This window comes from Bombus huntii, chromosome 6 (assembly GCF_024542735.1).
Source record: "Bombus huntii isolate Logan2020A chromosome 6, iyBomHunt1.1, whole genome shotgun sequence".
Lineage (NCBI taxonomy): Eukaryota > Metazoa > Arthropoda > Insecta > Hymenoptera > Apidae > Bombus > Bombus huntii.
Genome location: NC_066243.1, coordinates 14959832 through 14986844, shown reverse-complemented (window position 1 = coordinate 14986844; position 27013 = coordinate 14959832). Strand labels below are relative to the sequence as shown.

At 29.2% G+C, this 27013-nt stretch overlaps 4 protein-coding genes across 7 annotated transcripts; 2 read left to right on the top strand and 2 right to left on the bottom strand.

Moving 5' to 3' along the window:
• Positions 1-8226: 8226 nt before the first annotated feature.
• Positions 8227-13572, bottom strand: LOC126867144 (thiamine transporter 1-like). 2 transcript variants are annotated; one of them, XM_050621360.1, is made up of 7 exons: positions 13424-13572; positions 12884-13123; positions 12284-12686; positions 11603-12001; positions 11299-11491; positions 11080-11218; positions 8227-9806 (listed from the first exon to the last, which is right to left on the bottom strand). In XM_050621360.1, the coding sequence occupies exons 2-7, from the start codon at positions 13004-13006 to the stop codon at positions 9669-9671; spliced, it is 1395 nt and encodes a 464-aa protein (XP_050477317.1). In that variant the 5' UTR covers positions 13007-13123; positions 13424-13572; the 3' UTR covers positions 8227-9668. The 2 variants fall into 2 exon arrangements, with proteins under 2 accessions (XP_050477317.1, XP_050477318.1); XM_050621361.1 differs by having other exon boundaries at positions 12284-12668.
• Positions 13573-13610: 38 nt separating this feature from the next.
• On the top strand, positions 13611-15910 carry LOC126867151 (transmembrane protein 43 homolog). 2 transcript variants are annotated; one of them, XM_050621373.1, is made up of 6 exons: positions 13611-14013; positions 14161-14346; positions 14440-14672; positions 14741-15041; positions 15115-15320; positions 15388-15910. In XM_050621373.1, the coding sequence occupies exons 1-6, from the start codon at positions 13999-14001 to the stop codon at positions 15668-15670; spliced, it is 1224 nt and encodes a 407-aa protein (XP_050477330.1). In that variant the 5' UTR covers positions 13611-13998; the 3' UTR covers positions 15671-15910. The 2 variants fall into 2 exon arrangements, with proteins under 2 accessions (XP_050477330.1, XP_050477331.1); XM_050621374.1 differs by having other exon boundaries at positions 13723-13740.
• Positions 15911-16111: 201 nt separating this feature from the next.
• On the top strand, positions 16112-20277 carry LOC126867140 (regulator of nonsense transcripts 3A). Its single transcript, XM_050621350.1, has 6 exons — positions 16112-16404; positions 16861-17275; positions 17371-17522; positions 18699-19368; positions 19464-19750; positions 19851-20277. The coding sequence occupies exons 1-6, from the start codon at positions 16282-16284 to the stop codon at positions 20064-20066; spliced, it is 1863 nt and encodes a 620-aa protein (XP_050477307.1). The 5' UTR covers positions 16112-16281; the 3' UTR covers positions 20067-20277.
• Positions 20278-20720: 443 nt separating this feature from the next.
• LOC126867124 (condensin complex subunit 1) lies at positions 20721-26949 on the bottom strand. 2 transcript variants are annotated; one of them, XM_050621314.1, is made up of 21 exons: positions 26633-26948; positions 26425-26559; positions 26145-26323; positions 25916-26055; positions 25715-25796; positions 25564-25626; positions 25257-25490; positions 24849-25181; positions 24577-24769; positions 24180-24496; positions 23708-24100; positions 23379-23623; positions 23176-23300; positions 22798-23105; positions 22603-22730; positions 22270-22524; positions 21915-22187; positions 21695-21837; positions 21278-21598; positions 21111-21206; positions 20721-21044 (listed from the first exon to the last, which is right to left on the bottom strand). In XM_050621314.1, exons 1-21 carry the CDS (start codon positions 26745-26747, stop codon positions 20866-20868), a joined length of 4257 nt encoding a protein of 1418 aa, XP_050477271.1. In that variant the 5' UTR covers positions 26748-26948; the 3' UTR covers positions 20721-20865. The 2 variants fall into 2 exon arrangements, with proteins under 2 accessions (XP_050477271.1, XP_050477270.1); XM_050621313.1 differs by having other exon boundaries at positions 21278-21837; positions 26633-26949.
• Between the last annotated feature and the right edge of the window lie 64 nt (positions 26950-27013).

Below are 27013 nucleotides of genomic sequence, written 5' to 3'. Positions count from 1 at the left end.
TCTTAAAAAACTGAGAAGGTAAGATATCTGGTAAAATATTGGGTTTTTTGTAACCTTGATGATAGAATGTGTGCCTTTTATTCATTTATAATATTTTCTGCAATATTTATTTATAGAATATTCGTAGAATATTGATAAAGTAATTAAAGTCATAGAGTTATTTATGTTAATCATTGTAGTCGCAATGCAGTTTACTGCATCGGAATCACTGATCATATTGTCAATCATGCATTTACATTAATATTGAATACAGACGCAGAACAAAAATAGACGACAATTTATACGACATTGGAAATTCCAGCAATATTCCATTCACAGACGATTATTTTATTGCACTTCATCATTATGATATACTCATTTATCATGTATGCAAATACACAAGTTGATTTTCCTTTTTTTAAATGACAGTTCCAGTGAAATGCTTCAAAAGCAAACGAAGGATTGCGAAACAATTTATCTTGTGTAGACGAAATTACGTGATGCTAAATTTACTTTCTTTTTTTTTAAGCGGACTCTTGATCTCGAAAAAAAGCTCAAAAAGAGCATTTTATCTTCAGTTCTGAAAATATAATTTATTTTATCATCAATTCCGAGTAATTTCATATAACTGTTCTTACCGTTTTGGCAACTCAATGGAAATTTGATCGAGATTGCTTCGATGATTTGAAAGAAAATCACTTAATGGCCCATTTGTGGAAAATTTAGGACAAGATATTGGGTTGGCAACTAAGCACAAAGTACAAAGTACTAAAGTACTAATCACCAAGCACCAAATTACGAAAAAGTACTACCAAACCACTAGTAAAGTACTAAATTACTCCAAAGTATACAAAAGTACCAAAGTACTAAAATACTCCAAAGTCCACCAGAGTACTATCAAAGAAACCCAAAGTACTCCAAAGTACTAAAGTTCTAGTAAGGCGCTAGAGTACTAAGAGCACTAATAAAGTGCTAACAGTACTAAGCACTAAGTATCAAGCACTAACACTAACACTAACACTAAGTACTAAGTACCAAGCGCTAAGTACCAAGCCCTAAGTACTGAGCACTAAGTACCAAGCACTAACACTTACACTAACACTAACACTAAGCACTAAGTACCAAGCCCTAAGTACTGAGCACTAAGTACCAAGCACTAACACTAACACTAACACTAAGCACTAAGTACCAAGCACTAACACTAACACTAACTTCTCTTCCTCTCCGTGTGCCGGTTCCTTATAACCCCATGAATGTCGCCATGGAATCTCGTTTGCGTGCGTGAAACGCTTCCCAGGGAGGACCGTTTCGATGAACGAATTTGATTTAACTCGAAATTCGCGCGCACGCTTTATGACCTCGACGAACTTTCGGGAATAAAGTCGGATAAAAGCCGCGCATCTCTGTCGATGAGGAGTCTGCCTTCGCCTAACCTAACCCCAACCTAACCCGCAAGTTAACCGCGGATTAACAGAGCGTATGTCAGGAAAATAACCACGTAAACGAATGGCACGAAACACTAAACACTAAAGACTAAACACTAAGCACTAAGTACCAAAGTACCAAGACACCAAGGTACTAAAGTACTGAAGTACTGAGGTTGAAGTGCTGATGTACTAAAGCACTAAAGCATAGAGCACCAGAGCACTGAATTTGAAGTACTAAAGTAGCCCCAAGTACGAAAGTACTCCATAGCACTCCCGAGTACTAAAGCACTCCACAGTACTCACAAGTACTCCATAGTATCCCCAAGTACTCCATAGTACTCCCAAGCACTAAAGTACTCCATAGTACTCCCAAGTACTAAAGTACTCCATAGTACTCCCAAGTACTAAAGTACTCCATAGTACTCCCAAGTACTAAAGTACTCCATAGTACTCCCGAGTACTAAAGTACTCCGTAGTACCTCAAGTACTAAAGTACTCCGTAGTACCTCAAGTACTCCGAAGTACCCGCAAGTACCAAAGTACTCCAACCTAACCCCGAGTACTAAAGTACTCAATAGTATCCCCAAGTACTAAAGTACTTGAAGTTGAAGTTGAGGTTGAAGTTGAGGTTGAAGTTGAGGTTGAAGTTGAAGTTGAAGTTGAAGTTGAAGTTGAAGTTGAAGTTGAAGTACTGAAGTGCTGAAGTGCTGAAGTGTTGAAGCGTTGAAGTGCTGAAGTACTGAAGTACTGAACTACTGAGGTGCTGAAGTGCTGAAGTACTGAAGTGCTGAAGTACTGAAGTGCTGAAGTACTGAAGTGCTGAAGTACTTTCGCCCGGTTTCGTTTCTTCGGCAGTGACGGTGATCGATGAGCCGAGCTCGTCTCGCTCCGAGCGCAGGAAAAATAAAGCCTTCGATCGTATCCGCCTCGATTATCCCCGGCGACAATTTGACATGTCGCGAGAAAAACTGGCCCTCTGATAATTGAGGAGACGCGGCCCTAGTTGACACGCGAGACCGACCGCCGCTGGAATTTACATAGAAATCGGTCGTCGTCGTCGTCGTCGTCGATTCCGCGAGCGAGTCAACGACGCGTGTAGCGCAAAGTTCGATCGAGGAAATCCATCGTGTTCTTCGATCTCCACCATCTCCGATACGATCAGCGACGTTAACGAGTTGAAGTACTAAAGTACTAAAGTACTGAAGTTGAAGTTGAAGTAGTGAAGTACCGAAGCGCTGAAGTAGCAAGTACTAAGTACTAAGTACTAAGTACCAAGCACTAACACTAACACTAATACTAACACTAACACTAACAAAAAAATTTTAGTTGCTCTATAAGCAGCTTGAACCGTCTTGAGGTTATCCGCTAGAACAACGCGTGAATGAACGTGTAATAGAAATATATTTAAATAAGTATAAGTACAATATACGTTGGTCCAGATCCGCACGCTGGCAGCGTTACGATACGACAAACCAAAATCTAATTGCGATTGCGTGTTTTGTCATTAGGTGGTAATTAGTTGCCAACCCAATATATCAGAATTTAAGCAGGAGCGATATAATATATATTTAGCACATATGTATAAGTAGCATTTTAGTCCGAATCGAATAAGCAATCATAAAGTAAATAATTAAAGGAAGCAATTCCTCCAATTTTCTTACAATCTTGTCATCTTTTTTTATTTGTAGGCTCTAAAATGCTGGCCAATTAATAGCCTATGAATTACGCCGGAAGCAGCAATAGAGATTATCTTAATGCAATCATAAATCGATAGGATGGTAATTTCTGTGGTCTATGGTTTCCTCCCTGTACAGAGTCCTTTTTTCATGGTCTTACCTATGTCGATTTTTATTACGATAAAGCTATTAAGATAACTTAACACCGTCCAAATTATTATCGATAATTAGCTAAATTCGAGAGGCTCGTGTCACGTGTATACCTTCGCAGCTCAGTTAGAGACCATTTAAAAACAAATAACTCGTTACAGCGATATGATGTTAGAAAAGCTGAATTAAAAACGATGTAAATGATTCTTGTGTAATAGCAGAATAATAATTCGATGTGGTATTTGAAAATCGAAATAATTTCTCGAATATTTTAATGATTTAGCGTGAACAGCGATATTTCAATCACGATATAGAGAATTTAACAAATGAAATTTAATCGTGAGAAAAATTGTATTATTACGATGATCTGTCTAAGTCACGTTCGAGGAAAATCGCTTTACAAAAACCTTACCGTTCCATGCTAAGACACGTAATAGCAATCGGATGTGTCGTCATCTGTACATTTGCGTTAGCCAAATCCATGAAAAGCAACAAGCATCCGAAGAAATCACAAGTTGATCTACTTTACATACTACAACCATCAAAGTGTAATAAAATCGAGAAGCTTGTTAAAATGTAATATCTTGCTTCAGCGTCATGAAAATAGAACGATAGAATTTCCGAATATGGATTCATCGATCACGGAAGTACCTACCTTCAGCGATAGTACCTCGTTGAAGATGTTGGAAGATATCACAGCCAAAGTTTGGAGAACGTTGCCTGTGATTAGCATACCTCGAAGTTGGATACTTACTTATTGTGTGAAATACACTGAGATTTCTGAAGATGTTGAGAAAGCAACGATACAGTGCCAATACGACGGAACAGACTGGGATTGCACGTTCATCGAGTTGGTAAAAGCTTATAATTCAAGATTCGTACTCGTAATTTATAAATAGACTTCAAAAGTTTGTAATGCAAATTCAGATCTTTATAAACACGATTAAAAGGCTAGGATCTGGAAAGAGATTCGTTTCGCTCGTTAAATATTACAACGAATACTTTACTTTGCATATACGTTTCCATATTATCTGCATTGCGAATATGTTTGCATCTTTAAACCGATTACTGAGAATGCATAATTGTCAGAATTGTATATCGCTTTTCTTTTCGCTTCTGTCCATTGTAATTTTTAATAACCCAAGGTGTTTTTCTTTTAACTCTTGTCTGTTACAATAGCTAAGAACGTAAATACATAAAACATGAAAGATTAAATGTATCAGTTTCCTATTCTTAGCTAAGATTCTTGTTTAGCGATTTTCGTTGGCACATACTGTGAATAAATCAAAAGTTTACCAGAGGTAAATTCAAACAAGAGACAAAATTCATACTTTGACACAATGCCGTGAATGTTTAATGTTCCACCACATTAAATTTATGTTGCCAATTCTGTATACTTCGGCAAGGAAATGAAATTTACCTTGACATTTTGCACACACTATGATTCATTGCATACAATTGCTTAATACAATTACTTAATACGATTACTTAATACAATTGCTTAATACAATCTGTTATTATTGGCAATTTCAAGCAAACGCTAACTGTGAAAGCATTTTACAAAACACGAATTTGACTCATGATGATCTTACTTCTACAATCTGAAACATCGGCTTAATTAAATTAAACGATTCTGTCGTTAGTTTAAGCTACAAAAAATATTGATTTCTCTGTTAAAGTGAATAATTTTTTAATTATTTTAAATTTTAAATAATTATTTTAAATCATTCCTATAGTTAGTTCAATCTATTCGTACCTTAAACAGCTTTTATAATCTAAAAACAGCTTTAAGAAAAAAATGTTCACTGAAGTTAGTAAAAACTTAAATGACAACGAAAAACCATTAATCTCGATAAATATTTTGTAAAGTTGGTACAATTTCGTTCGTTATAATTGATAACCAGGGTGGAGGACAAAACGACTTTAACATTGGAAAAATCGTCTCATTGTTTCACAATCTTTCTAATCGTGGATTAAGATTAAAACTACTTCGTGCGGCCGAAATTTGTGGGAAACTCTGGCAGAGCTACAAACAAATTCAAGATAAAAGATTAATTCGTATGCGATTGAACGTTCACGTGAGTTAATCGATAAATTCGTAAAAATCGCGTGATTTGTTCGTTTAATATTTATTCCCATCGAAGGCAAAGAACAGAGAAAAAAGATTTTCGAAAAGAAATAGGAGTTTCCGAGGCTCGGGAACAACAGAAAAGAATTTAAGAAAGAAAAAGGTGGAGGATCGTGACGAGGACGTAAAGAAAAGGAGACGAGCTGCCAAGAAAATACAAGCCATTCGAAGGAACTTGTCAAAAAAGATTACGGAACTTGAAACTAAAGGCAAATAAATAACATCAGAATAAATATTGATAAAAAATAACAATATCATAGCGACGACAGTAGCAAGTAATGATAATATAGATAGTACTAAAAATACCTGATACGTATAATAATAAATAATTTTACGATAGCTATAACAGACAAAACAATTTAGAAAAATTTCATTCGAAAGATTCTAATCCAATCTATAACTGCACTTTTCAAGTTTGATAACAATTTTAATGATATTTTCGTCGTATTAGTTTTTAATTTTAATCGTACATTTTAATCGTAATTTTAATCGTAACGATATCCAACGGTAGAAAAATTTTACGTAAAAGGGAAATTAAACTGATTCTTTTTTAATTGGAAGCATTAAAAAAGAAAATCTTAAATTATATGTAATAAATCAATTTTCTAGAAACTTTAAATCCAGAAGAAGAAACCGAGCTTAATCGATTGCGTTTAACAGTGGCGGGAAGACCTCCTGACAATTTAGAAGAATATTCTCTAGCGAACGAACGAGCAGAATTATCTCGTCTTCAAGAAATAGGTTTATGCTTGACGCAACAGGCTGCAAAAGCTTGTGAATCCACTGTACTCGATGCAATCCAAAAATTAATATAATAAAACCTCGTATTCTTCGACGATACCTATCATGCAACTACAATGAGCCTTAAAGCTTAGATTACAAACGTTATTTGCCTATTCTCTGACCATTTCTCTGCTATAATGAAGACAAGTATACATGTAAATATAATAAAGATAAAAACGACAAGAATTGATAAAAGCACGATAGCGATGAATATCTATCAACATAGTCAACAAATAACGAAAGACTACAGACATTCATATCACATTTTAGTTGAATTAATTCGATAAATTTTTCTATTTCATACGCTTTAAATTATCTTTGAATTAATACCATTGCTTTTTGCTCTTCTGATTCCATATATATTATATGTACGATAAATCTGGCTTTGTCGATATATATAACGAACATTCGCCTCTAAGTTAAAACACTAATCCTAGATCAAATTAATCTAAATTAGATTTCTTAGGTGCACGATAAAATAGTAATACTACGCATCTAATAAGCAACGTATATTATATTTATCTTAACGATTGAGGAGTACTTATCGCTATATCAACATTTTATAGCTCTAATAATTGCTCGAATGTGTATTTTCAGTTCGACACGAGAGATTCAACTGTTATCATTCTACATATGAAATACTTAACGATGTTATCTTACGTGTTTCTTTCAATTTGAATACTCAAATACGTGCAATCGGATCACAAATACGATCGAACTGTATCAACTGGGTTTTGGCGAAAATTTTTTATGATCAAAAAGCGATATTCTATCGGGTTGTGTATATTTACAATTATTGCCCTTTCTTCGTCAATTTTTCAAACTTCAAAGATATTTTTACAATGTTAATAACGATATTAGCAAGCATGATTCTTTTATACTGTCACAGTAAGTCAATCTTCGATGTATCAAATAACCTTTAAAATACCGCTTGAATAATTTGTCGTAATATTATGTAACTGATATAGTCATTAATGATAGCGCTAAACGACGGTCGTACCTCTGTAATATCAAATGCGGTCCTGGCACAAAACACCAACACGGATATATATTTTGATAAATTAAATACCAGTCTGTTCGAAGTATATCCCGTATTGATTTCACCAAACTGGGTAAAAATATGAAAAATCAAATCATCGACAAAAGTCTCCGTACACCAATAAAAAGTCAGAGTTTTTATTAAAATAAAAAATCATTAAAATATCATTGCAAAGTTAGTGGATTCTACTTTAAGAAAAACTTCAAACAAAAAGTAATTCTTACTCGGCTAAGAGCTATTTTATATTTTTGCTTCATATAATAATAATAAAAAACCAATATTTCAAATTATTCTCTATTTTAAAAAATTGTCTTTTTATAAGATGTACAAAGACTTTATGTAACATTATCGCTGATCGTATAAATTCTTTATTAAATATGAAATATATCATACATATATAAAAACACATATATGATTCTTGTTATAACGGATGAAATATTTATAAATACAAGTACAGGTATAAAAAGACATATGTATATACAAAATCTTCAAAATTCTCTCTCATTTTTTACAAATACTAATTATTGATTTTTATATGCAGATAATACAAATTTGTTTGAAAGAAACTTCGTTATTAGATAAATTACACTCGCATATAAGCGATTGCAGCAATTACCCCTGTATGTTTTCAAAAATCATTGAAAACGAATCGATGAAATCCGTTGTATCCATAATACGAAATGATACAATAGACGATGTCATCGGTAAGGAGTTCAAACAAAATATACAAGACTGTACAGTTTGGTGGAAATTATTCAAACATTTCAATAAGAATGCAAGTGCTCGTCGTGAGTTAGGGAGATGCTTGTTTCAAACGTTTTCATTTGTAAGCAATGATTCGAACAATGGTGAAAAAAAGAGCAATACGTTTATGCATTAAAACGGATTATTTTATGTTTGTAGAAATGTAGAGAACCCGTTTTGGATAAAGTAAGATTACTCTTATTTAACACGAAAGAAAAATGAAGGTAATATTAGTGTGGATCACAGCGTCAGAATAATTGAACACTGGAAGAGGAATATTAAGATCTTTTTGTAAAAAGATTGTTTGTTAAAAAATAGAACTTTAATATATTTCTCAAATATAACAATTATACATTCAGAACACTGTTTTTATAGGAATCCCTAATACTAATATCTTCTACATTTTACGCAAAATTATATAATTCGTAGGTATTAAAACAAATTAACAAATATTACAAATTGATTTCGTAGCACCCTGGTTTCATAACACTTAATACATATTATTAAAAATATAATACTGTATGCTACATGTTTTATCAACACAAACGTATTATATCTATAATACATAATAGCGTTTTATTGAGGAACTTAATTGATATTAATAAGATAAAAGATTAGTAAGATATTTAGGAAAGGAAGAAGTTAACATTAAATGTCGATAAATCGAAGGTTCTTCTTTCCGGAAAAGGAGGCAGTAAAAGTAAGAAGAGAAAATGGGAATGGAAAGAAAAAGAATTAGAGCAGATAATACAATATCTTAAATATTTAGCATATATTTTTAGCAAAAGCGAGAAAAATACAGAACAGTTGAAAGGGTTGATAAGGAAAGGTAATCTGGCATTAAGGCAAATGTGTGGAATTGGAGTTCATTTGACTTATTGGAAATAAATTTATTTGACAGTTTAGTAAAGAATGTGATATCGTACGGAACAGAAATCGTTAAGAGAGAAAAAGAAAGAAACAGAAAAATATAAACGAGAGAGAATGCGTTCTTAAAGAAAGGGATGAGGATGTACAACTTCAAGAACGATTCAATAGGATAATAAATTCTAGATTTAACTAGATATAAGGATCTAATAACAGATGGAATACCAAAGTACTTACTTCGTTAATAAGAGGATTAAAGGAAGCCAAATTGATCGGTATCTAGGGCGAGATATGATAATTTAAAGGAAACAGAGATAGTATTAGGAAATTGATATGATGACAAACACAGAGTATGTATGATATGGGGAATGGGCGAACCGATATAACACTTTCGAAGGCTGTACAATGAGATTGAAAAAGGAAGTGTAAAAATTGAAGAGATTTTGAGTAATAAGGGCTCAAAAGAAGGAACAAGATGGCTAGGGATGTTGGATAGAGAAAGGAAGAAGAGGACAGAGATGTGCGAGTCAATTGCGGACAACGGTTAGAGCTGATGTTAGTAGGGTTAAAAGGGAAGGCAAGTAAGCAGGAGAAAACAAGTGTAATAGGACAAGAAAGCAATAGGCAATAGTTTTACATTAGTTCAGCTTTAATTTTAATTTTCTGTGAGCTAAACCAATCAAGTTCCTTTTCTAAAGCTATCGAACCGAAAAATAAAATAATAGTAACAAAAATAAAAGTGTATTTGATAAACTATCCTTGATTACTATGTATATACCTAATATCACCATTTTCAAATGAATGTTCATTAATTCAATTTCTAAAAACTACACCAGTAACTAAAACCTAGTCATTTTGGAGACTATTTCATATTCTCAATTATTCTGTACCTCTGTATTCTGTACCCATATTTTAAATCCAGCACCTTTTTTACAATGTCGTATAATGTTTAAAATGCCGATTATCATGTAAAGTATTGATATAGCAATAAAATAACCACCATAAACAAAATACTGAAAAAAAGTACAATGTAAAACATTTCAATTTCAATATCAATATCAATATGAATGTCAGTATCAAATAGAAATCTAATCAACTAATAGAACTCATAAAAAGAGATAAAATCAAGTTATTTTTTTAGTTTATTTATTCATTTTATGCTCTTATATTTTATTTAAAATAATTAAAAATTATTAAACGTTAGATGTCACAAATATGGATTTTTTATATCTTATATCATTTATCGCATTCCTCGTATCTTTAATATATTTACATTAGGAAAGTTTCAACAAGTTAAAATTTTGCATAACTTGAAAATAAAAAGTAAAATAACTAATTCTGCAATTAGTATGATAAAATATTATTATGTAATTAACATATTAAAGATTTTATATATATATATATATATATATATATATATATATATATATATATATATAAGTATTGTTTAGTGCTTGTAATAAATTGAACTGATATTGTAACATCTTTACTATCTATAGTTATATATTATTAAAAAATTTTTACTTTCTAATAATTTCAGCTATAAAAGTTATTTTTTCCAACGTTGAATGTACATTGAAACGTACAATCCTATTAATAATCGTGTACTAATTTAAAATCGTTATTACAATATAAAAGTACTATCGCAAATTGTTAATACCAAATATGTATCACATATGTCACACCACATCAAATGTCATTAATAAATAAAATTTAATTACTAAGTTATAGAGTCTAAAATTACTAATAGGTGAAAAACCATTTTAAGTTAATATAATAACTAATTATTAATAAAATAAGTACACTAATGCCTGTTTAATTGGTACATTCTCGGATCTGACTTTCAAAATTGTCTAAAAAGATAGGTGTACTGGAAATTATAGGCTACTATATTTTTCGAATTTGCTTGTTTCTTAAGCAGGACAGGAACTAAATGTAAGAAACATCGAGCATAAGTGAAATGCAATATATCGCACAATCGTGCTTATTCATACAATTAAAGTTCGTTCCAATACTATGTACAATATCATTTTAGAACCTCACCGATTTGATTAACATTATTTTTCTTATTTTTTAGTTCTAGGAATCTGTATGTATAAGCCTACGACAGTTAAATAGGCGTTGCTATACTGTATTATACAAACAAAATAAGCAATACCAGGTATATATTCATTTTCAATGTAAAACATCGGTGTAAATAATTCTTTAACCAACAGTTATTAACATTTTTTCGACACATTTTTATGAGTTTTATTAGCTCTAATAGTATTTAAATAATAATCTTACCTGAGACCTCAGATTTAATTTTAAATTTCCATTCACTACTATAGCTGTTAATACACTTTGCAATAGTAGTGCAAAAAAAGTATTTATACCAAATATTAAACCATAACTATCTTCTGATATGCATTTTGCAACTTCAAAACTGTAAATTATACACATAAAATTAAAATATATGTGACCTATTATTTTATTTGTAACAAATAATTTCATATGAAACTGAACCTTGCAACAGTAACCATTGTATGATAAATGATTCCAAATACTATATACATGGCATATAACAACCAAATACTGCAACTATATGAAGATACCACTAATAAAATGCCTTCCACAAGTGACATAGATGACACTACTATGTCTCCAATTAAAGACCAATTAAATGGTATCTTCCCAATACAGAAAACAGTGATTGTACCTATTAATAAAAATAAATATATTGTATTACTATCACAAATATTAATTTATATATATTATACTATGTTACTTTATCAATTAAGTTATACATTGTGCAAAATAACTTGTTCACCTATAATTGTATATAAAGCATCTACAGCTCCATTGTAAATTTTATCTCCAGGGACTACAGCAGTTTGCCACAATAATTGTATATAACTAATTACTTGCAAATATCCACAAGTTGAAAATGACCACCATATTGACCATTTTACAACATGACTATTCAAATATGCTTGTAAAAAATCTTTCCATAATAGAACATAAGCTTCTTTAACTTTATGTATTAGTGAAATATTAGAAAAAGTACACTCAGATTGTTCAGAACTGTGTAAAACTTGATTTATATCATTTTGTTGCAATACAATTGTTCCATTATGAGTTAAGAAATTATTCTTATTTTTTCTATGAAAGTAAATAGACTGGCCAACTGAAGGTATAAAGAATGCCCATATTGTTGCAAATGTAACAGCTGAAAGATGAAAATTATTTCATGTTATGAATTGAATTTTTTAATAGAATATGTGTTATTAGAAATACAACAACCTACAATAAAATAAATTTCTTATAAATCAATCAAATTCCTCTTTTAAATTAAAAAATTTAATTTAAAAGCTTACAAATATAAAAGATCTTTTGCCATATACTAATATCTAAATTATTATTTAAAAAAAATATAACACACATTATTTTTATCTCACATTAATATGAAAATGATCATTTCTATTTTATATAAATGCACAAAAATAAGTACCTCCAATTGTAAGATAATTTAATTGATGATAATTTAATATATCAAAAGATACTGTTAATTGTGCAATAATACCAGCCATACAACGACCAACTAGAGCTGCTGCTTTTGTATGACTAGTTACTTCCTGATAATGTTTTCTGTCAACTTTAGCATAGATATATGTGTAATATGCTACTTCCGTGGATAAAAACAAGCCATAAAAGAATTCTAAAACTTGCATAGTTAAAACATCTTGTCCAAGTATTATTAAGAGAAATGTAATAGTTCCAGAAAGGCCACATAAAATAATAATTGGCTTATATCGTACAAAGTCGGTTATTAAAAATACAATAATTAATGTTGCAAAATAGGAATATGTGGAAACAGGAAATATTTTCTGGTTTACCTGAAAAATAATGACAATCTTACAAAATTTTTTATTGCAAATGTATTATGTAGCAACTGTTCAAAATAAAGAAAAAATTCAACAAAAAGAATACATATAAAATTCGCAACATTTCCAAAATTATTCATCAATTTCTATAACTACTACTATTAACTACTACTTATTATTATTATAACTACTACTAATATTAGTCATTATGTATATAATTTATTTACTTGAACATCTGTAAAATTTTTCCATGGTCCTGTTAAATAATCAGTCACAAAAGACTCTGAAGGCCTAAACTCTTTAAAGCAACCAAATACACACAAAATACATGAAATTATTATCCACTTCATACTAATAGCATACTTCTCTCTACTGCTTTGCTCAGATTTGATTTCTTAAATTATATTGTGCAATATCCTTTCAACATCTTTTTATGTCACATGTCATTCATATTTCATTCAGAGTATCTAAAAAACACATGTATTACCAATTTACAAAATTGATTTGATCATTCTATGTCATCACTCAAATCATGATCACTAGCTTTTTAAATATATGTAATTTTGAACTTTCTATTTCACTGGCACTAAAATTTTCTTCTACATTTAATCAATTTCTAAGAACTATTTTCCTATGATATTAATTTTGTTAACATTCAATATTGTTGCTTTAATATTGTTGTCAATAATATTACAATTATAACCAAATTTTATAAAACATTAATCCTTTCTTATAATACTCAAACAAGCAATAATTTAAAAACTTACTGTCTACGTTGGATATTAATTTTATTTTATTCATGTATTATTGTCACAAATAACTTTATTATTTAAAACGTCATAGCACACAACTCACAACTTAAACGATACTGACAGTCCCGACCAACTGTACATTCACTAGCTCAAATTGTAAAATCGAACATGATGAGGGCGCGACAATCTTATCCTTATCATACAATAAGAAGTTAAAGGAAGGGAAGATTTTATCGAATTAAGTGGCATCAAGTGGCGTATATGTGTATACAATTAAATAAATTAAGATTAAATGCCATTAGAATTCTTCGAGCGCACGCACGTGATTTATGGTATCATCGAACAGTTACAACAAATCGATTTGTATGCAGTTACACGAATCCAAATGTAACATTGTACAATGCGTAAAATCCATTGAGCAATATTCACCAGTCTAATTTTGAACAGACCGGTTCATGACAAATGCACTTTGCATGTACGCACTTTGAACTAACACTCATCTGAAATTATATATAAAATGTTATTTTAGATGATTTAGTCACAATAAATAAGTCAGAAGTTCTTACAGCCATATAATGTAATCTGTTAAAATGTATCGTACAAATGTAAGCATAACAACCACTACTGCTTACTTTCTTTTATTTCTAACTTTTATTTTTAATTAATATAACATATATATTTTCATGCAGTATTTCATGTATCATATACTTTATGTCATCATAACATAATTTATAAAAAATTATCTTTTATAGCAAAATGGGCAACCCCAAAGGGCAAATACTGAACCCATTCATCAAAATCGAACAAATGGAGGAAGGCAACCTCTTCCTATAAATATTCCAATAACAGTTTCAGAGCAATTTAGAGAATCATGGTTAACTGCTATTATTGGACTTATTATGTTTGCAAGTGGCATGTGCCTTTTATTTTGGAATGAGGTTTGTGAATTGATTAAACAGAAAAGTTTGTATTTTAAAACTACATTTATTATGTAGTTTATTATATAGTATACTATATCCATAATATTATAGGGAAGAGCGGTGAAAGTAGCACATTCTTTAGACGAAGCTTTACATAATGTAGCAGTGCTCCCAAATACGATGAAATTATTACCTAAATATGAAGGACGTTTGATACATTTATCAGGTCCATTAGAGATATCAGAACCATTAACTGAACCTGATTATGGCGTGATTGTATCAAGTGTGAAACTGAAACGCAGAGTTCAAATGTACCAATGGGTTGAGATAGAAGAAGAAAGAAGGTATGTTATAAAACATGTTTCTTTTCATTATAAATAAATTTGTATAATTTATCATTTATGTAATTTAGCTTTGGAGGAGTAACAGAGGAAGAAAAGCATTATTATTACACAACAGAATGGAAAGATAAACTTGTTGATTCAGATCATTTCTATATTAGAACTGGTCATCATAATCCAAAAGAAATGCCTATTAAAAGCCAAGTGCAGATTGCAGATGAAGTTAAGATTGGTGCATTTACTCTTGGAACTGAATTGAAAAAGAATTTTAATGATTTTGTAGAAGTTACCAGTGATGAAAGACCCGAAAGTAGAGATATTAAAATGCACTCGGGTTTATACTATCATAGCTCTAATTTATGGGAACCTGAGGTATACAACTATACCTTTGAATCTATTATGAACTTAAAACAATATACTAAATAATTGACCTATTTGTTTATAGGTAGGTGACATACGTATACAATTTTCCTATGCAGGAAAAGGAGGAGATATATATTCCATAGTTGGCATGTTGCAAAAAGGAACTATTGTGCCATATATTACAACACATGGAGAAGAAATTTTACTTCAACGAAAGCACAAAATATCAGTAGATCAGATGTTTCATTTAGAACATGTGCACAATTACTGGCGTACGTGGAGTATTAGGTAACATAATTTTCAATATTCCTCGAAATCTTAAAATTTATTATTATAATATTCCTAATTATTTCAGAGGGCTTGGATGGTTAGTCCTATTTTTAGCAGCAACATGTTTAGCAAATATATTAAGGACAGTAATTCTGAATTCAACATTCTTATGTGGAATTATTGCAGTTGAATCTTTAACAATGTCTGTATCAATGTCTATTAGTTTACTAGTAATTGGTTTTGCTTGGGTTTGGTATCGACCAGTAATAGGTCTTTGCCTAGCATTAGCATCAATTTTACCATTTATTTATTCAACATTAACATCAGCATCTCAATCTCAAAACCGTGATAATTATAGAAGGCTATGAATTTTTATTAAATAATTAAATTTTATTTATGTAAATATATTAACATATATCCTCTTTTTAATTATACTTCAATGTGCTTATTTTGTGTGATCTAACAAAAAATGTTATTATATCTAGTCTTACTAAATTTCATCAATTATATCGTAAACTGTTATATTATAGAAATGTCAATAGTTACAAATATCTAAAATGTAGGCAATAAATTATTTTGTAAACATTAAATACCTTTGTATAATTTTATGAATTAGATTATTTCAGTAATAACCTTTTCTTACCCTTAATTAAAAATCTTATAATGTGCAATATTATTCTACGAAATTTTGAATATTATAATTTATAAGAAATAAATATCCGTTTTGATTTTATTCCCTAGATGTAAAATACATGTACATTGAAAAATTCCCTAATAAATGGAAGTTTGTTTTTCCTCTATCCATCCAATAATATTTTTACGATTTAGTAAAACAAGATGGCCGCGAAAACTTTGTAAACGGAAACGTTTAATTTGATGACTCGAAGAAAAATTGCATGCTTTGAATATTATTTTTGATTAGAGTGTATTAGATTGACACAAAATAGACCCGATTTGCCAAGAAATTAAATAAATGTAGATGACAATGACTGAGGAAACACAACAATCCGAAACAGCCGCACAAAATGAGGCACAAACTAGTTCTCCAGATGTTGGAAAAGTTAAAGATAGTAAAAAAGAAAAATGCCGACCTATGACTAAGGTATATTTGATTAAAATGATGCTGAAAATTTATGAGCCTCCATAAAATACTTTTCAACCACGCAAACATGATATATTTAATGGAACAAAGATCGAAGTTAAACTTTCGATTTTTGAAACATTTATAACATAATTCTGTAAAAAGATGCTATTTATTTGATACATCGCAGATAAAGTACTCTCACAGATATAAAACAACAAATCGTACATTTTATATGACAATAAATATAACATTATTATAGGAAATGAAAAAGACAATTACATGTCATGTGACATTCTTTATTATCTTATTTTTTGAATAAAAAGTAAAAAATATTTAACTAATATGTTAATAATAACTCGTATAAATTTTTGTAATCATTATAAAAACCATAACATATTATATATTTTAATTCAACTTTAACCAATACATATATATATATATATGCATAATGAAAAAAATAAAATATATTTATAGGTAGTAATACGGAGATTACCTCCAACTATGACTCAAGAACAATTCCTAGAGCAAGTTTCTCCATTGCCAGAACATGATTATCTTTATTTTGTAAAAGCTGATATGTCTTTGGGACAATATGCTTTTTCCCGTGCATATATTAACTTTGTTGAGCAACAGGATATTTTTATGTTCAGAGAGAAATTTGATAATTATGTATTTGTCGACTCTAAAGGAACAGAATATCCAGCAGTAGTAGAATTTGCACCTTTCCAAAGGTTACCAAAGAAAAGAATAGGAAAAAAGAAAGATTTGAAATGTGGTACAATAGAGTCAGATTCATATTATATAAGTTTCTTAGAAAGTCTTAAAAATCAAGAAGCTGAATCTAATGTATCACAGCCAAAAACAGAGTACTCATATCAACCACCTGATAGTAAGTTATTTTTTAACAACTTACATGCTGAAATATTACATACTCTTATGTATGAAATGTATATTTATGAATTTATATTTATTTTGTCGTTATAGATACACCAAAAAAAGTTACAACCACACCTCTCTTAGAATATGTGAAACAACGTAAACAGGAGAAACAACGTCTCAGAGATGAAAAACGTGAAGAAAGACGACGAAGAGATCTAGAAAGGAGGCGGACAAAGGAAGATCCTATTATATCTAAGGTGACACTATATTTTATAATGTATTCATTTATTATTCTTGACTTACTAAATAGACTAATTCTAAATATGACAAATACAGTATAGAATAAAGGAATTATTAATCAGATATGTAATGGAAATTGCTTTTAGCAACATATTAAATTTAAATTTTAAGTATTATATTCTCTACTGTATTTGCTGATACTAATCTTTTCAACCTACAGTCTGCATGTAATATTGAAGATAATCAGACCAAGTATTCCTACCTTTGCACTTCCTCAACTGTCAAGTCAGAAGATATATTTTTTGATCATCCTACTGAAAATCTAAATATACCTCATGAATGTAAAGAAGAAATTTGCAGTAGTGGTACTGCAAATATGACACGAGCTAACAAAACTTTGTTAAATATACAACAACAATTTTACAGAAACGAGAATACAGAAGTATATATAAATTGCGTTAGAAGTATGCCTCATGTTAATGAACGTTGGCAATACACTAATAAACAACGAAAATTATTTTATATTTACGAAAAAAACTATAAAGAAAAAGATTCTAATTGCACAAAAAATAATTACAACCATATTAAAAATAATTATATTTATAATAATACTAAGTGCACATCTCATTATATTAATAATAAAAATTATTTTTCTGTCTTATCAAAATCTCAATTTACTAATTTACACAAAACTTGGAAAATGCAAATACCAATGGAGGTATCAAAGTCAAGAAGTTGTAGTGCTGTGTTTGACTATCATAAACTTTACCCTTTTAAAACTTGTGAAACAGCATTCCCAGCATATCGTAAAACTTCATGAAATAGGAACTGCAAGTGGTTAGCAGGGAAATTCATGTTTTATGTATTTATTTATCGCATGTTAAAAAGTCATGAGGATTAAAGAACTATTCATCACACTTATGCGACCTAGTTCAATGCTATGTATTGTTTCTGTTTAATATTGTATTCTAAATTTATATACATTTATTAAGATGTAATTAATTTATTATTGTTTAATTTGTATACATTAAATTTTGTAAAAGAAACTGTTTTTAGAAAAAAATGTGAAAATTCTGTGTTACTTTATTGTAATTTATTATTTCAATTATCATATGCCTAACTCCATTAAAATTTATTAATATTAAGATCAGTAAAAATAGTTTACTTAAAATAAATATTTAACTTTGTTGTAGGTATTGAAAAATCCAGATCTTGATAAAGAATTGTGTAAAGATAATAAAGAAAATAGGGAGGAAAAGGATAAACTTTCACCCAAAGATATAAAAAATCGTATTAAGAAAGAGGATAAATTACGTGACAAGGTACCGCGTGATCGAGATTCCAAATCAATAACAAAAGGATATAGGGAAAGAATTGAAGATAGAAATAAAGATAGAGATATAAAACATCAAAGACGACATGAAGATAAAAAGATTTATGGAAGACGTGATGAAAGAGATGGTATAAAAGATGATAGAAGATTTGATGGAAAAGATGATAGAAAATATGATTTTAAAGAAGATACTAAAGATTCTAGGGAACGAAAGATTGAGGAAAAACGAGGTAAAAGTTACGAAAAAATGAGGCAAGAAAAAAAAAGGCTTGCAGAAACCAAAAAACAGAATGTAGAATTTAGTGTTGATACAGAAAATAGTGCAAAATTAAGAAGTGAAGACGAAGAATTCCAAAAGAAAGAACCACCAGTTGATTTGTATGAAAATATTAAAGAAAATGACGAAGCTATGGGTGATAAGGAGGATGCTAAATATAATAAAGGAAAAGAGAAACAAGAAACTAACGAAAAAAAGATTCTAATAGAAGATTCTGTGCATGATTTTGGGACAAGAGATCAGAAAAGGACAGGTAGAAATCCTATCATATTAAAATTAAATGAAATAGAAGATTCTAGTATATATAAATGTCTTACTTGTAAAATACTAATACGTTATTACTTATAGAAACAGCAGTTGAAAGTAACAAAGACATTGAGAAATCAAAATCCAATGAAGACATTAATAAAGACATTAATGAAGATGATGAATCTGAAGAAAAGAAGGATTCAAAAGTCACAAAAAGGCGAAGTTCACTTGAAAGTGGAGGGGAAGGTGGTACAGGAGATGGAAATTGTTTAAGGAGGCACAAGTCTTTAGATGGAGGAGATCAAAATAACTTACAAAAGACTGAAAATGAAGATAAAGAAAAAGATAAAAAGGATCCACGATTAGAACGTCGAATTAGAAACAAAGTGTGTATTTTTTCTTCCTTAAAATATTAAAAATGTTATTTAATTTTTATTTAACTTCAATTAATTATTTATAAAAATATTGTTTATTATAAAATAATAGGATCGTCCTACCATGGAGATCTATCGGCCTGGAATGGGAAAATTTAGCAAACAAAGATTAGAACGAGAGAAATCTAATACTAATGATGAGAGAGCATCGCTTTCGCAAAGTCCTACTCCAAACCCCAATTCTAATAATCTTTGTAAATCAGGAAAACCTGGAACTGAAGTGCGATCTATGACGTTTAAACGTAGTATTAGTCGTGATTTGGTATAACAATCGCTAAATGGAAATCTTTTTTTAACATCAGTGATATATATGTTGAAACTGTATTAACATATAAGGTTTTTACACTAGTCTTTCTCACGACATACAATATCACACAGTGTATCTTATTATACACAAATGCATAATAAAATATAGTGTTCCACTTACTGCTGGAAAATCCATGTAGCTGCAGATGTATAAAACTTTCCATATTAAGTAATTTGATATATGTAATACATTATTTTCTGTTTAATCCTTTTGTTGTGATATATATATATCATATAGTATATATAGTATATATAGTATAAAATATATATATATATCATATAGTATATATAGTATATATAGTATAAAATATATAGTATAGTATATATAGTATAAAATATATATATATATATATATATATATATATTTTATACTATTATCATTAATCATCTAAGTGTTCCATCAAGTGTTCATAATTTTCATTAAAATAAATTTTTCTATAATAATATTTTATATTTTATATAAAACTGCTATACTTTTTCATAATATTTTCTAAAAGGAGAAGAGATTAAAAATTAAGATAGAGATAATATTTTAACATTAAAAAGATTTTTATGAAGGAAATTAATTTACATTAATTTCATTTTATATTTGATGCTATTAAGAAAAAAAGTACAATTATAAAAAACAATTTTATATTTTATTCGATTTTTATTAAAATGATCAAGATATAAAAGTATATTTTTTTCACTTGCTTTACTTCCTGAACTTAAGCTACATAACAAATTACAAAATGAGGTATATCTACACATATATGCAAACTTTAATGGTTTTGTTTTGATTGAGATAAACGTAGTGAATATCTTTGTGAAGAACGCATTGACGTTCTAATTTGTTTATTTTTTTTCCGTAATGGCGACGGTGACGGTGCAGTTGAAACTGAACTAACACGCTTCTTTCGACTTAATCTTGAAACACTTATTGTTGGTGTATTCACTGTAGCTAATATAAAAGAAATAATTATTAAATATAATGAAAAGATTATTCATTTAGCAAGATAATACATACATTGTTTTCTAGAAATTTTCTTTGATACACCATTATCTGAATCTGAATCGGAACTCGATTTATGTTCAGGCGATTTTGGTTTTTTAGAACTTTTTACTAAAACAATTACATGTTAGATAATAAATATGTAACTTTAAGTAACTATTTTCATATAGGAAGAAATGTACTTTTTGTTACGGGTGCTGAATCAGGATCACTATCAATATTATCATCCTCTTCTTCCTCGCTACTACTACGTTTTCTGCGTCTACTATTGCGCTTTCTTAATTTTGGCACTGGTGGTGGTGGCATTACTTCACTATCATCTTCATTTGACTTGTCTTTTCCTTTAAGAAGTTCTTCTATTTTTTCTTCCAATTCTATACATGCTACTTTTGTATTTGGTTTTTTCTTTGTTTGTTCAATAACAGATTGTAATGCTTTTAAAACTTGTTTATGATGAATTTTGTCTTTCAGTAAAGGTAAACTTTCAATGAGACGATGTATACCTAAATAAAATTCATTAATTATAGAAAAAAATGATATTTCATAAAATTTTAAACGCATTTTTAACTTTTTAAATAAATATATATTCTTATGTATACTTCTCGCACTAAATTGCAAAAGTGAAAGACAATACGCGAAGTCACGCCATTGTCTTTCTGTCGTAGCCAATTTAAATCTAGCACAAATCTTATCAATAATGGCATCAACTTGTTTTTCTTTTTGTAATAAATTCAAAATATACCTGGAAATATTTTGAACAATAAATTAATTGCAGTAAATTATCGTATTTTTATGATTTCCCTTTACTAACATACATACTTCAGAATTTCCTGAAAATCTGATTCTCTTATATCTAAATCAGGATCAGTTAAGCGAGACAATATATCAGGCATCACATTGTAGAGAGCATTGCCTTTTTGTGAAAGTGCTTTGAAAAATTGCTTTGCATCTTGTCGAATTTGAGGATCTTTATCAATTATACAGAGAGCTAGTTCTGATATCTGACCTCTCACACGCACCATTTCTCTCATTATAAGACTTGATAAAACTCGAACACAAGTACTTCTTACATTCATATCTTCATCACGAAGTCTATAAATTAATTATGCTTTAGGCAGATAACCTAGATAGTAGAATAGGATAATGAAATTGATTAAGCTCTGTTTTTAAATACCTGCCATAAACATGTTTCATCCATGGTTCAATTTGATTTGGAAATCTAGTTGTAAGATCGCTTATCCCAATAAGAACATTGGCCCGAATATTAGGATATGGTGAACGTTCTAGTATTGTAATTAAAAGTTGTAATGATTTTTCACAAAACCTGGAACTCACTGTCATCATTTTACTGAGAGCAAGAGCTCCAGCAGCTTGTACATCTTCATCATTATACTTATCATGATATTGGCATACATCTAGTACTAATGGACTGTAAGAATTTTGGTATGGACATTTACTCAGACAAATAATGTTAGTATGGTAAAAAGTATGGACATTAAAAACGCACATAAATGTTACTAAAAGTCCATCTCCAGTTACAATATGATTTTCAAGAATGTCATTTATAAACTCTGCATCTGCATCTTCTGCCGCACCTTCCACAGCATCCTCTCCATTATCTTCTAAAATGCTTATCTAAGAACAAAAATTAATAATTGAACAAATTTTAAAATAAATATATGTTATAAACAATATTATATACCTCCTTATTGCGAAGTATTTGTCTTGCACAATTGGGAGTAACTGATCTTCGAGATCTATCCAAATTTTTATTACTTTTATTTGAATTCTTCCCTTCTCTTAATTTTCGTATAGTATCTCTTCGTTTTAATTCTTTGTAGACTGATGTATCTAAATGTACCATTTGTTTAATTGAAATATGTCCAATTAAATATAATAATTTAGATAACAAAAAGAACGGAACAGTATTTTCAGATGAATCATTATTAAATTTTCCCTGAATACAGATTTGTAATAATAACTGCTTCATTAAGCGATCGGGCTGATTTGCTAACTGAAATGTTAAAATATAGTTTTAGTAAAGCTTAAATATAAAATTTAGATTATATCATTAAAATACTTGCATGATAAATCGCATTAATGGCATCAGTTGCAAATGAAATATATCCATCATTTTCTAAATTTGCAAAATTTTCTATTAGTAAAGTAAGAATTTCTTTAAACATTTCATGATCATTGGGATACCTATGAATAATGCACTGATCATTACTATAATTATTGAATGCATTTGAACAATCATTCAATTCTTATTATTTAACATACCTAACAGGTGTCTTTTCAATATCATCACTCATATGTTTTATAGTTAGTAATGCCCTACATGTATCTCTGGCTAATAAAAGATCATTCTTTGCTCGTGATCCAAGCCCTACCTTTATTAATACCTCTAAATTATCAATTATAATACTGCTTTGAGCTTGAGCTATCATTGTTATTAACATTAAAGCAGATCTGCTATCTAATAAATCTGTGTCTGATGATTTCATCGAAAATTTTTCCCATAGAACCTATTAAATAAATTACAAATATACATAACTTGCTTATAACATAAACATATAAAATTAAAAACCATAATATATTTATATCATTACCTGTAATACGTCATTGCCTATATCTTTATTATTATACCATGTTAATATAAGCTGAGTTAAAGCTTGACTTTGACCTGGTTGAAGTCCTTTTAATAAATCAATTAATGATTTAACACATGTAAGAGCCTCTTGTCGTTTTGACTTTTGATTTTTATGATTATTTAAGTAAATATCTTTATACACTAATGCTATATTGTTTCGTACTGATTGATCACGATGAAATACTTGAAATAAAGCATCACGTATAGCGGCTGCAGCTCCAGCTACACCAAATTGATGAGCAATTCCAAGTAAAGTACATGCTTCGATAGCATCGGTTGCTGTAGTAGAAAAAAGTAATTTTTCCGCCATAGGTATAGCAACCTCTAATTCAGTTGCAAATTCCAAACAATTCTAGAAAAGTATATTATTATGTATATAATTTTTAAACGAGTAGTTTATTATGACTAACATAAAATGCTTGGAAACATACTTTTAAATAATTTACAACTCGTTTTGATATTATTTCTTCTTCCTCTTTGTTTTTATCTGTTGAATGTACTGCATCTATATTTTCTCCTATGTTATCTAAATTACTTTCAGATTCCATAAATGTTTTCAATAGAAGTAAAAACAGACATTCTTCTTTTGCTTCAGGAGAAAGAACTTCTATATCTGGACTTTGTTTTAATTTTATACAAACTTTCCACAAATATGTTACTGCTTCGAGAATTTTTTCTTTTAATATTAATTGTCTTACATGTTCAAACGCTGTATCAGAATTAATATCTTCTTCTTCAACTTCATCATCTGATATGTAAAATACAAATATACGTTTAGATTAGATATATTTGTCATAATGAAACAAAACATACAGATTCTATATGCACCTTGGCTTTTGTCCTTTTTCTTTCCATCATCAGTAACTTCTTTTAATGCTTTTCTTATTTCTGGAAGTAAAGTATTCCATAATTCTAATCTTTGTTTGTCACCACGAGCACTTTTACTAACTCTTTCAGTTTGCAACTTTCTTAATTTTATTTCTTCCTTTTCTAATGATTTAGAAATTTCTACTTTATTTAACTGTAAATATATTTCATATTACATATAATTTTACTTTTAACCCAAGACGATTATATAAAATATAATTTTTCCCACTTACTTTTCCTGCAAATGGGTTGCTTTGTAATAAGGCACGCATTAGTTGTAATGCATGTTTTCGTACATTTGCACTTTTATCTTCTAAACGTAATGCAATAGTAGCTAAAAGTTTTCCTTGCCTTGCTAGTGGAATAGCTCCTTCACAACATAAATGTTGCCAAACTTGTAAAACTTTTGATCTGACATAAGCATTGTTATCAAGAATATGTTCTTCTAAGTTATTAAGGCACTCATCACGTTGATCCTTCTGTTCTTGCGTAAGATCATCTCCAGTCAATGCTTTTTGTACAACCTCACGTATAATACTAATAGTACAATTTCTCATAGCATAATGCTAAACATAGTAGTAATAAATATAAAATAAATGTAATATGTACTTTTATAGTTGAACTAATGTAAAATGGGCTACCTCGCTACCCAAATAATCCATCACATCATCAAGAATAGGAATTATGAGATTTGGTGCTGAAGCAGCAATAGTCTCTAAGAATATTGATATATTACGACTGTCAAGTTCAGATAATTCACTTTGATCAATCTCTTTCATTATTTCTTTCACTAAACCATTACAACCACAATCATTAATCATATGAATAACTCCAATAGCCATGTGAGATGCTAATGCATCATGTATTTTCACTAACTATAATATTGAAATTTAGTCACTTAGTATATTTTTATATTGAAACAAAACTTTTAATTATTGATATACATACCTGAATAATTCTTATCACACAGCTTATACCATGATTATATTTTTTAATTGAAGTACCTAAAATCTTTTTAAAAAAAATTAATAATTACATATCAAAACAATTAAAATCAAATTTAATTAAAAATAACTTGATGGAATATGTAGAACTGTACCTCGAAAATAGTTTGCCTCAGGGATTTCTGTTTTGAATCTTTACATTGTTCCAAAATTTTATAACACACTTTAGTGAATAATCTAAAATATAAGAAATCATATATTTATCTTACATATATATATTAAAATAATTGGTTAAATTATAACTATGTGTTATATGTAAACAAATATTTTTTGATGATTAATGCGTATAAACATACACAATAAATGAGTCTTCTACAATAGGAGGTTGCCAAAGTTTTGATAATGGTAATTGTAACAATCTATAGATGTACTCTAAAGCTTTCTCCCTACTATTTTCCCACTCATCTTCCATATCCGACTTTGTAGATTTTTTACGCTGTGAATGAAACAATATTAACATGAAAATATTATTTATAAAAAGGAATTATTAACATAATTAGTACAATTAAATTATAGATATCATACCTTGCCTATTAATTTATCATATACATCTTTAAAAACCTCATCATCTATATGGCAAATAAACCAAGAAAATAAATATGCCAGCATTTTATTTATATTTAACAAACTCAATCTATGTTCCTCTTCCAACTCATTTCCTCTTTCGAATATACTTTCCATATCAAGTACTAACATTTCAATACCTTCATGAAATAATAATTGAAGTTAATATTACCAGTTATATGCAATGTAATAATTTAAATAATTATAATATATAGTAACCAAAATAAAAGAATTTTGTTACCTTTTTGAATTCTAGTAAAAGCACGCATAATAATTGCTAATTCAACTTTATTTCCATGAACAATTATAGAGAAAAATGTATTAAAATGGTCTAAAATGAAACTGGCTCCATTTGCTTGGAGTGCTGATCGAATCTCTGTAGTAAGATTAAAATTACTGTAACAAATACTGAAAGTAATGTATAGAGATATATAAAATTTATGAAATACCATCTAGAGCTTGTGGTAACAATCGTATTGGAACGATTTCTTTAACAAAATATTGTCCACTCCGACTTTGTAAAAGTTCATCTTTATTTACAGGAATAATAAAATCTTTGATCATTTTAATTGATTATTAATATATAGCTTTTTGAAAAATTACCACTTCATTTATAAATCTGAAAATTTAGGAGTTTGTATAATATTTTATAAAAATGCGAATTATAATAATATTTGTAATCAGACACCATATACACGAACGCTCGTATATTGCGACTGTTTGGAACTATCATTTTCAAATTCATTATAACCAACATATTAAACATAAATTTATATTTTTCTGTATTTACATATCGGATTATATACATAATAGGAAAATATTGCGCGTTA